Source organism: Sparus aurata, chromosome 3 (genome assembly GCF_900880675.1).
Source record: "Sparus aurata chromosome 3, fSpaAur1.1, whole genome shotgun sequence".
NCBI lineage: Eukaryota > Metazoa > Chordata > Actinopteri > Spariformes > Sparidae > Sparus > Sparus aurata.
This window is the reverse complement of record NC_044189.1, coordinates 19,679,911-19,692,336: the sequence shown is the minus strand read 5'-3', so window position 1 is coordinate 19,692,336 and position 12,426 is coordinate 19,679,911. Positions and strand designations below refer to the sequence as shown.

At 45.3% G+C, this 12,426-nt stretch overlaps 2 protein-coding genes across 2 annotated transcripts in view; both read right to left on the bottom strand.

Moving 5' to 3' along the window:
• LOC115578427 (lactose-binding lectin l-2-like) overlaps window positions 1-12,426 on the bottom strand; it is a 31,858-nt gene that overhangs the window by 3,556 nt on the left and 15,876 nt on the right. The window lies entirely within an intron of this gene.
• Window positions 9,489-10,141, bottom strand: LOC115578428 (lactose-binding lectin l-2-like). Its single transcript, XM_030411388.1, has one exon. It carries the CDS (start codon window positions 9,960-9,962, stop codon window positions 9,489-9,491), a length of 474 nt encoding a protein of 157 aa, XP_030267248.1. The 5' UTR covers window positions 9,963-10,141.

Here is a 12,426-nt window from a genome sequence, read left to right as displayed (position 1 = left end):
CAATCATCGAACCCATTGCATTATATGGCAGCGAGGTATAGGGTCCACAAACTCAACAAGACTGGACAAAATGGGACAAACATCCCACTGAGATCCTGCATGCAGAGTTCTGCAAAAGTATCCTCCAGGTGCAGAGAAGAGCTCCCAACTCTGCATGCAGAGCTGAATCAGGCCAATATCCTCTACTGTTAAATATTCAAAAACAAGCCCTAAATTTCTGGAATCATATTAAAACAAGTGACCCACTCTCCTTTTCTTACAAAGCCCTATGCTGCCAGGAGTCGAACCTACAAAGGAGTGCCCTCTGCCTGCTGGCCCTGAGGCTGAGCGAACCAAACCAAGTAGGTTGAATAGGCCTTTGCAAAATATTGGTTAGTCAGTGTTCTCCTCAGTTTGGTGTCACACACTGTGGTCAGGTAGGCTGCCACAGTGTACTGTCTGTTTAAGGCTACATATGTTTCCATTTTGCTCTGGGATTCTATTAGTTCTGTCCAATAATCTGTGTATTTTTCTTTTCTTATTCTGTCATAATTTGGTTGGGTCTTGTATTCTGAGTGCTTTGGTCCTGAAGCTGAGGTGGTCGTGGTGTAATGATCTGAGTGGTTGGGTTAGGGTTAGGCAAACCAATCAATAGGCTCCACACAACATGAAACTTTGCTTGTAGTATCATCAGGGTCTCTACACATGAACACCAGCATTTTTGTATGCTTATTGCAACCTGAGCCTCACATCCTGAAATCACATGTTTAAATGTCAGAAATCATTTCTGTGACGAGTTTTACTGTGCTGAAACAAAAACACTGATTGTTAAACCAGTGGCGTGGCGTGATGAAAATTTCCGAGGAAGCCAAGTGAGACATAACCTCTAAGCTGTGTATGTTTTACGGGGGTGGGGTCAAAAAATCGTATGTTGCAATTTATTTGTTGCTATTTCATGTAGTCGGATGAACTATTAGAGCGCCCAGCATCATTTTACCAGGACTTACACACGCTTGTTATCTGACCGACACTTTAAGCACCGACGTGCTCTCTCTCTCTGTCCCTCAGTCAGTCAATTACTCATACACGCACACACACACACACACACAGTCCTCACAAACGTCTCATTAATGTATGCAACCACCCTCCCAAAAGCACAACCAGCTACTTAATGCACAGCACACATTTGATATTGGAAAGATGCAAATTCATTCACACACTCAATCAGAAGACGTTAAGTTTTACGTCCACGTCAAACACGACTTGTACGCTCTATGTGAGATACACAAATGCTTTTCACTTTTCAGTTTATATACATAATAATAAATGTAAATGTTCATTATACAGCTACACAACAACCCAGTACCAGTGGCTGTAAACAGCACACCTGACATGTGCATGTATTCAGACAGCCCGGCCCATCACGGCCGCTGTCCGTGGTGCTCATTTTCTCCACATAAACAAAACAATAAACAACAACTGGAGTGGACTCACATGCTGCTTAATCAAAGCAAGCAAGACACAATAAGGACTATAATCACATCATTATGATGCGCACAGAAAAAAAAAGCGTTTTCCTCACCCTATTCGTAGAGGAAGGCCATCCTCCTGTCTCTCATGGTGGCAAAGTGATCGTGACCATGTCGTATAACTTCCCACTGGCTTTTAGGTCCTCCACAACAACAGAGTCAATGGATATCTTGGTCACGTTTACAAGCCTGTCCTGTCCACATGTGTTCCTCAGTTTTGTTCCTCTTTAGAAAGGAGAATGAGCGCTCTGCTGATGCGCTGGTAGCCGTAATCGTGAGCATACGCTGCAGCAGTTTGAAGACCTCGGTGTCAAACTCCACAAAAGCATGCACCAACTCCACAGAATTGCCCCTGTTTGCGCTGCCAGTGGCCTCATTGTGACCCCTGAACGCTTGCTCTTGGCGCGCAAGGTACAGGGCTGCAACGATGAGTCCCATTAAAATATCCAGTTTTTTCTTCACCTGCTCATTGTGCTTCTTTGTGCTCAGACTTTTTGCCAAATCCAGAGCCTCGTTAATCCAAGCTTGGCGCTACCAGCTAGCCACTCGGTGCGGACGTAATTCTCCTCATTAAAAGTCCGAAAACTTTTCTTCATCTCAGTAAGGAGCGCTAGTGTTGGTGTTAGCCTGCCGTCAGATTTAATTCGGACTTGAGTTGCTGCTGTAGAGGCAGTTTAGTAAAATTATTTTTTACTAAATACTCCAAATCTCCACCCTCCATACTTGCGCTTAATATTTTTGCTAGCTTACCAAGTATTGACACAAAACAACAACTTCCGTCATTTCATTCAATGACGTTAACGTACTGTGATTTGATTGGCGTGATGCCAACGAGTTCGCGGCTTCCCTTAACACTGTCCTGACCAATCACAGGGGAGCAGTGTCGTGCCAAACGCCTCACCTGATTGGTCAATCATTCTTTTTTTTTTTCACGAAGGGAGGCCAGCTCAGCTTGGCCTCCTCACAGAGAACAGAGTGCAGTACCATGTTTTCAACGCTCATTCACCACGTAACATTTAGAGGGGCGCTGTTTTACACATTATGAAACGCTCAATAGTTAATGAAGAGAGACGAGGAGGAGACGACAGGCAAAACACAGGAGGATTACGTAAACTGTTAAAAAAAAGTCTTTTTATTAAATGACGGTTATATTCTGAAAAAAGTGAGGAAGCCTGGCTTCCCTTGGCCTCTGCAAGAAAACGCCACTGTGTTAAACAGAGCAGGAGCCCAGAGCTCTACAGCACATCTCTGCTGCAGGACCGACTGTGACGTATGTCACTCACAAATGTTTAACTTCACATTATTCACACTGCAATGCAAAACTATTATCATCTACTGGAACAACAACAGTCTCATCAGAAACTTTGGATAAAATGAACCAGGACTCTAAAAAGTGAACAAGGAAGTTAAAAACAAGTAATAAATGTTCACTGCTCATCAAACGTTGTGGATTCTGACACGTTCAGGAGAGATTTACTGCTTGTTGTTCAGTTTAATTATAGTTTTATTGTGTCACAACAACAATCCCTCTGTTGATAGGATACAGGCATTTCTACTTCTCATATCTTTTCCACGTGACTCGTCAGAAGCTGCCACAGATCCATGAAGATGTTGTCACTTCCTTTATTTTTGCTCTGAGCGTTTCAGTGAAAACACCAGTGATAATTATTTTGTTCTGCTGCTGTTTGTAATGGACTCAGTTAAGTCGTCTATTTTTTGTCAGAAGAAAATTTTTTCTCTTTCAGAGAGCTTGAACATTTGAAAAGCTAGAATTACATGTAGGAATTGACCAGGAATTAACATTTCTGCTGGTATGACAGATGGAAATGATGACGCTGTAAATATGAGCACATGAAGCTATCAGTTGTTTTTTAACAATGTTTTTTATTGATTTTCAATAAGAAAATACAATACACATTGACACATACAACACTAGTTGCACAATGAGATGCAGGCAGACATCGCTGCATACACACACATAAAAAACATACATTGTTTTATATATATACATATATACAGGTATTTGTATATATACACACACACACACATATATACACATATGTGTGTATATATAAAATAATAACAATAATAATAGATAAATTAAATATAAAATAAAATGTTCACACTAGACAGCATTACAGATAAACATTCAAACTCTTGCACTTCACCCGTAATTACACAGGTTAGCTTTTCTAATGTAACACACATTGCCATCTTTCTAATCCAAGATTGTGTAGCGGATACTTCAGTCTCTCTCCAAGATAGAGCAGCCATCCTCCTGGCCTGCAGGAGGCCAAAGTTGATCAGAGTCTTACACTTTGAGTTAACAATAAAGCAATCTGGTAATATCCCTAGAATACAAAGTTTTGCTTTGCAGAGTACCTGAATACCTGCTATTTTACTGTGCGGACAACCATTTTCCATAAAGCCACCAGCTTAGGACATTCCCATACACAATGAATTAAAGTACCTTTCTCAGTCAAACATTTCACACATGTATCTGGAAGGGGACCATTTATTGAGTTTCTCAGGGGTCTCATGTCCTCATTAACCACTTAAATTGTAGCAGTTTCATTTGAGTACTAATGGTTTGTGACTGAGCTTTTAAACAAGCTGTTGCCCACTCAGCTTCTTCAATATCTCCCTTAATATCTAAAATCTATGCCCTCCTTTTATCATATCTGGCACCAAGATGTCAGCAGCAGAACTGTAAGTTGTGAGGTGGGGCCCCCATGGATCGGACTGGTTTGTCCAGCACATCCCACACATACGCTGTTGGATTGAGATCTGGGCAATTTGGAGGCCAAATCAACAACTCAAACTCCTTGTTGTGCTCCTCAAACCATCCCGAACCATTTTGGTTTGTCGTCCATTACCCTGCTGAAAGAGGCCACAGTCATCAGGGAATACTGTGTTCATGGTCTGCAACAATGCTGAGGCAGGTGGTACGTGTCAGAGTAACATCCACAGGGATGGCAGGACCCGAGGTTTCCCAGCAGAACATCGTCCAAAGCATCACACTGCCTCTGCTGGCTGGCCTTCTTCCCTGTGTGTGTGTGTGTGTGTGTGTGTGTGTGTGTGTGTGTGTGTGTGTGTTCTTCTTGGTTCTCCACTTGTCATCGTGTCTTTCTGGGTTTCTCTCTGGAAGATCTACATTCTAGTGAACTCTAACTTGAGTCTGGTCATCAGGAGCATGAAGTCTGTTGAACATGTGACAACATGTGACAACAGGAAGCTCTGTTTCCACCAGTGTTATTGTGAAAAACCCCCATCCCGTGGACCCACCATCCGCAGGAGAAACCGCTGGGGTCGGGTGCGCTGCCACATGGGTGGCGGTGGTGGTGGCGGGCCTCGGCCGCCCAGACCTGGGCGGCAGAGGCTGACTCTGGGGACGTGGAATGTCACCTCTCTTGGGGGGAAGGAGCCGGAGCTGGTGCGGGAGGTTAAGCGTTACCGGTTGGATCTGGTGGGGCTTGCCTCCACACACATTACCGGCTCTGGTTCCAAACTCCTGGAAAGGGGCTGGACACTATTCTTCTCCGGATTTGCCAAAGGTGTGAAGCACCGGGCGGGTGTGGGGATACTCACAAGTCTCCGGCTGAGCGCCGCCGTGTTGGAGTTTACCCCGGTGGACGAGAGGGTCGCCTCCCTACGCCTAAGGGCTGGGGGGAAAACTCTGACTGTTGTCTGTGCGTATGCACTGAACAGCAGTTCGGAGTATGCTGCCTTCTTGGAGGTCCTGGCTGGGGCCCTGCAAGGGGGACTTCAACGCGCATGTCGGCAATGACGGAGATACCTGGAGGGGCGTGATTGGGAGGAACGGCCTCCCCGATCTGAACCTGAGTGGTGTTCTATTATTAGACTTCTGTGCTAGTCACGGTCTGTCTATAATGAACACCATGTTCGAACACAAGGATGCTCATAAGTGTACGTGGTACCAGAGCACCCTAGGTCGAAGGTCAATGATCGATTTTGTGATCGTATCATCTGATCTTCGACCGCGTGTTTTGGACACTCGGGTAAAGAGAGGGGCAGAGCTGTCAACTGATCACCACCTGGTGTTGAGTTGGTTTCGGTGGCAGGGGAAATCCCTGGACAGACCTGGTAAGCCCAAACGAGTAGTGCGGGTAAGCTGGGAACGTCTGGGGGAGGCCCCTGTCGGAGAAGCCTTCAACTCCCACCTCCGAAGGAGCTTCTCTAGCATCCCTGTGGATGCTGGGGATATCGAACCTGAATGGACGATGTTCAAATCTTCCATTGTTGAAGCTGCAGCTGTGTCCTCTGGCCATAGGGTCTTAGGTGCCTCAAGGGGCGGCAACCCTCGGACACCGTGGTGGACACCGGTGGTCAGGGAAGCCGTCCGACTGAAGAAGGAGTCCTTTAGGGACATGTTGTCCCGGGGGACTCCTGAGGCAGTTTTGGGGTACCGACGGGCCCGAAGGGCAGCAGCCGCAGCTGTGGCAGAGGCAAAGCAGCGGGTGTGGGAGGAGTTCGGTGAGGCCATGGAGTAGGACTTTCGGGCGGCGCCAAAGCGCTTCTGGAAAACTGTCCGCCACCTCAGGAGGGGGAAACGGGGAACCATCCAAGCTGTGTACAGCAAGGATGGGACCTTGTTGACTTCGACTGAGGAGGTCATAGGGCGGTGGAAGGAGTACTTTGGTGACCTCCTGAATCCCACTCAGCCACCCTCTGTAATGGAGACAGAGCTGGAGGATGATGGGGTATCATCGCCGATTTCCCTGGGTGAAGTCACTGTGGTAGTCAAACAACTCCACAGTGGCAAAGCCCCAGGGATCGATGAGATACTACCAGAAATGCTGAAGGCTCTGGGTGTTGAGGGGCTGTCTTGGTTGACACGCCTCTTCAACTTTGCGTGGGGGTCGGGGTCGGTGCCGAAGGAGTGGCAAACAAGTGTGGTGATCCCTCTCTTTAAGAAGGGGGACCAGAGGGTGTGTGCCAATTACAGAGGTATCACACTACTCTACCTGCCTGGGAAAGTCTACTCCAAGGTGCTGGAAAGGAGGGTCCGGCCGATTGTCGAACCTCAGATTGAAGAGGAACAATGCGGATTCCATCCTGGTCGTGGAACAACGGACCAGCTCTTTACTCTGGCAGGGGTCTTGGAGGGGGCCTAGGAGTACAATCTCCCAGTCCACATGTGTTTTGTGGATCTGGAGAAGGCATACGACCGGGTCCCCCGGGATGTTCTGTGGGAGGCCCTTCTCAGGGCCATCCAATCCCTATATTCTCAAAGCGAGAGCTGCGTGCGTATACTTGGAAGTAAGTCGGACTTGTTCCAAGTGGGTGTTGGCCTCCGCCAGGGCTGTGCCTTGTCCCCAATCCTGTTTGTGATTTACATGGACAGGATTTCGAGGCGCAGTCGTGGTATGGAGGGGTTACAGGTCGGTGACCTTAAGATCGCATCACTGCTTTTTGTAGATGATGTGGTCTTGATGGCATCATCGGCTGTAGATCTACAACGCTCACTGGATCAGTTTGCAGCTGAGTGTGAAGCGGCAGGGATGAGGATCAGCACCTCTAAATCTGAGGCCATGGTTCTCAGTAGGAAACCGGTGGATTGCCTACTCCAGGTGGGGAATGTGTCCTTGCCCTAAGTGAAGGAGTTCAAGTACCTCGGGGTTTTGTTCACGAGTGAGGGGATGATGGGGCGGGAGATTGACAGGAGAGTCGGAGCAGCGTGTGCGGTGTTGCATGCGCTTCACTGCACGGTTGTGACGAAAAGGGAGCTGAGCCGAAAGGCAAAGCTCTCGATCAACCGGTCAATCTTCGTCCCTACCCTCACCTATGGTCATGAGTGATGGGTCATGACCGAAAGAATGAGATCGCGGAGACAAGCGGCCGAAATGGGTTTTCTTCGCAGGGTGGCTGGGGTCTCCCTTAGAGATAGGGTAAGAAGCTCAGCCATCCGGGAGGGACTCGGAGTAGAGCCGCTGCTCCTCTGCGTGGAAAGGGGCCAGTTGAGGTGGTTCAGGCATCTGATGAGGATGCCACCAGGGCGACTTCCTAGGGAGGTGTTCCTGGCACGTACAACTGGGAGGAGACCTAGGGGTAGACCCAGGACCAGGTGGAGGGATTATATCTCTTCTCTGGCCTGGGAGCGCCTGGGGATTCCCCAGTCAGAGTTAGCTGATGTGGCCGGGGAAAGGGATGTCTGGGGCTCGCTACCGAAGCTGCTGCCCTCGCGACCTGATTTTGGATAAGCAGTTGACAATGGATGGATGGATGGACCATGAAGTGAGTTCCTCCTTGTTTCTAATGATTAGAAACAGTGTGATACAGAAATGGTTGTGTCATGAACCAGCTCTGAGTTCAGACAAAACAGGGAGACAACACAGAGATTTCACTTAACAGAAGAATTTATTGAACTAATCTAAACAACTATATACAAAAATAAGATCAAGTATGAAGGTCAGTTTATCAGTGGTGTGTGAAGTGTGTGGGTTTGTGTGTAAGTGTAGGAAATAAATCAAACCAAACAGAAACCCTGCATGCTGTGAAGGAGAGAGAGATGATTGACAGACAGGTTATACAGGCAGGAGGAGCCCTGATGTGGATCAGTTTCAGGTGAGGCATCTCCTCCTGACACGCCTTCTCAATCACCTGCACAGAAATGAGTGAACACAAAGCAGACAGGGTCGTCACAGCTGTATCTCACACACTACAGAGTTTGATCAAGAACAAGTTAAGTTATTTGCTTTGATCCATTTAAAGCTGATATTCAGTATGTCAAATGAATGCTCAACTCAGTCTTGTGATTACTGCATTTCTTTTAAATTCTACTTCATGTACAAATGTAGTCATGATGAACAGGTGAGATCAGACATTTCAGTTTGCCATGTGAAGCCGTTTGTCTCCACAGTTTGCACAGAAACATTTTCTGCCTCTTCCAGAAAACAATTGTGGAGATTTTCCTTAACAAACTAAAAACAGATGTTAATCAATAATGGCTTATAAGTTTTAAGATCTTAGTTTAATCTTAATGTACAATATGAAATTATAGTATTTTCATTGATTGTACTTTGCATCATTGATCTGGATCTGCAAAGTAACTAGTGACTAGTGAAGTAAAGTAATTACAATATTGAGCAGTGAAATATGGAGCAGAAGTATAAAGTTGATTTTTGAGTCTCACTGCCAACTCGTCAAATACTGCCTCACTGGGATTGTAGGTCGGGTCGGCCGCCATCCCAAGGCGTCAGTGTTTTCTTACAAATGGGACCTTTAAGAGTTTTTCATGAACTGACCCAAACGCAGGACACACAGAGGTAGGAAGGTAAAAGAAGTTTTAATGATCAGCTGGGATCCAAAATCCAAAATGCAAACAACACAAGGAGAATTTCAAAAATGAGGACAAACCAGCAGAGGACTGGGCTTCAGTACAAATACCTTATTATTGTACTTTTACTTACAGATGGAAGATATGAAAAGAATTAAAACTTCAGTGGAAACAAAAGCAGTGAGCTGGAGTAAAAGACAACATTATAATCATCAAACAACAAACTGTATTCTTGAGCTGTTAATGAGTAAAGTACCTTTTTACCATTTTATTGGTAACATGATGTTCTTATAGATGTTTTAATGTGCGAGTGAGGAATACAGAAATGTTTCATGTTATAGTGATAAAAATGAAGGTTAATGAAATCACTTCTGTACAAACACTTCAATCATCACATTTAAATCTGTCTCACGCAGCCTTCATGCATTACTACAGAGCAACAGGTGGAAAGTCACCGATCACCTCAGAGTCCAATCCAGGTAAGTCCCTGAGCAGATTTAAAGTTCTTGATAACCTGATGACATCCTGCTCATCCAGACTGAATGTTTGTTCTGTTCCTCCAAACACTCAGTAACTGTGATGACTGTTGAAATATAGAGCTTTTTAACACTTATCTAAATGAGGAAAACACAGCACAACTCTTTTAGCACATCTAACTATCTCAGTTGCTAAGGACACTTTATCTAAGATCCACAAACAGATGAGATAGTAAAAGAACAACGGTTATCGTGCCACCTCCGATCTGTTTGAGAGTTGGTGTGAACACAGTCTTCATTTCCTCCAACATTGTTTGGCTGTCCTGATCCCCAAAAGACAAAGTCCACTGCACAACCATCAGACCACATCCATCTGCCTTCTTTGTGGATGTCACTGAGTCCGATCCAGGTGCGTCCCTCAGTGTGGTCAAAGTTCTTGATCAGGGTTTTGACAAACTCCTGTTCCTCCAGACTGTGGATAGACACCAGGTTGGCTCCCTCTGACACACAGTACAGCTCTGCATCAGCCCAGGTCAAAGGTGCAGCGACGTACTTGTAGCAGCGTCTGTTGAAGCTGAACCAGAACATGGGACAGCCGCCACGCAGCAGCTTCACTTGAGGCACATCTGAAGGAGACACAGCACCCAGAGCCAGACCAAACAAGAAGAGGAACAAGAACATGTTGGAGTCAGAGTCTCTGTCACAGCTGCAGGACGAGGGGTTGATGTGATGGTCGGAGAGTCTCTGAAGTCTTTGGAGTCGCAGTGATCTGCTCTGTCGGATGATAGTGAGAATGTTGTACAGACAGAAGAGAGCCCACTTTCTTTTATAGGTCTCAGAGAGGGTGTTCACACTGCTGGTGTCGTATCATTGGTCCAACGTGTACGACAATCACAATTAACCAGGGCATCACTGTTCACTCTCCATCAACAGCTGTTAGACTGTGTCATGTTTGTAATGACACAGTCACGATTACTTCCGGGGCGGCTGTAGCTCAGTGGGTTGAGCTGGTGGACCAGTGATCAGAAGGTCGCTGGTTCGAATCCCCGGCTCCCCTGGGGTGGGACTGAGCTACATGCCGAAGTATCCTTGAGCAAGATACTGAACCCCAGAATTGCTCCTGATGTGCAGTTGGCACCCTGTAGGGCAGCCACTGCCATCAGTAAGGGTCCTGCAAGGAGCTGGCGACTCGTTCAGGGTGTACCCTGGCCTTCGCCCATAAGTCAAACTGGATTTGGCCCCAGTAAGCCCCGCAACCCCCCACGGGGGGATAAAGAGCGGCAACATCCCGCAACCCTGAAGGAAAAGCGGAAAAGAAAACGAAACGAAACGATTACTTCTCATATCTATTCAGCAGAAATGGACCTTTGGGCCAGGATATTTAGATAACAAGGAACATGATTTATCAGAGGCCGCAATGAATCCATGAAGCTGTTGTCATTTACACTCAGTGTCACACTGAAGTTTCACTGCAGGCTTAACATTACTTATTTTATTATCATTAGACAATAATAATAATTATTACAGAAACTTTGGATAAAAATCACCCAGGTCTCTGAAAAGTGAACAAGGAAGTTAAAAACAAGTAATAAATGTTCACTGCTCATCAAACGTTGGGGAGTCTGACACGTTCAGGAGAGATTTACTGCTTGTTGTTCAGTATAGTTATTGTTTTATTGTGTCACAACAACAATCCCTCTGTCGATATGATACAGGCATATCTACTTCTCTAACATTTCCACAGAAGGAACCTTTCAGTCCAATGTGCCCTTCATCCTTTGGACCACCTCACTAAGATCACTGGGTCAGTCATTTATCAGAAGCTGCCACAGATCCATGAAGATGTTGTCACTTCCTTTATTTTTGCTCTGAGCTTTTCAGTGGAAACACCCTTAATAGTTCTTCTGTTCTGCTGCTGTTTTTTATGGGCTCAGTTAAGTCGTACACATTCTGTCAGAAGAAAAGATTTCTGTCTTTCAGAGAACTTAAAGATTTGAAAAGCATAGAATAAAATATAGGAATCGACCAGGAATGAACATTTCTGCTGGTATGACAGGTGGAAATGATGACGCTGTAAATATGAGCAAGTGAAGCTCACAGTTTAGTACATTTCTGATTTTGCCCAGTGAACATAAACATTTTTAAATCAGTGTTTGTCTGCATCCAGTATGTTTTCTTTGTCATATGAACTCTGACCGATCTGTTTCAGTCTATTTAGTTGTCTTGTTGGGATGTACACCAGTCAGGCAGAACCAGTGTTGGGGAAGCTACTTTGGAAGTGTAGCTTGTAAAACTACATGTAGTTCAGCCTGGCAGTAGTTTTAACAAACTACATTTCTACCCCTGGAGAAATGTGGTTAGTAAAACTACTGTTAAAAAAAGTAGCTTTAGCAACTACTTATACTCATTGTACTCATTTAACTCAGCGTTAAATAAATCAACAAATGGTGTATATCAAACAAAATATAATAGCCTACAAAAAATTCACTTTCCAGCAGAAAAAAGCCGCTCACATGCTGCACTGGCTGGGACACCAGTGTTGAACTTCACTAACACTTCGGACATTTTGGGTGGAGATTTTAAATCATTTTGTGGGGACTCATCTGGTGACTTCACAAAGGCTTCCACCTCATCCACTTTGTCTTAAAGAAAAATAAAATAAAATGTATGTAGTTTGTAAATTGAATAGTTAAACTACAAAAAATGAACCAAAAGGTAGTTGAAATACTTGAAGCAGCACAAAATATGAATGTAGTTTAACTACCAGCAAGTTAGAGTAAATTGTAGTTAAGCTGTGTAGTTCAAATACATGTAGTTTAAGTCTCCCCAACACTGGGCAGAACATTATGACCACCTGTCTAATATTGTGTTGGTCCCCTTTTGATGCCAAAATAGCTCTGACCTGTCAGGGCATGGACTCCACTAGACCTCTGAAGGTGTGCTGTGGTTTCTGGCACCAAGATGTCAGCAGCAGATCTGTAAGTTGTGAGGTGGGGCCTCCATGGATCAGACTGGTTTGTCCAGCACATCCCACAGATGCTCTGTTGGATTGAGATCTGGAGAATTTGGAGGCCAAGTCGACACTTCAGATTAGTTGTTGTGCTCTTCAAACCATCATGAACCATTTTGCTTTGTGGCCCATTAT

What these genes read in the sequence shown, in the direction of transcription:
- LOC115578428 (XM_030411388.1), bottom strand. Translation starts at nt 9,962, where the DNA reads ATGTTCTTGTTCCTCTTCTTGTTTGGTCTGGCTCTGGGTGCTGTGTCT.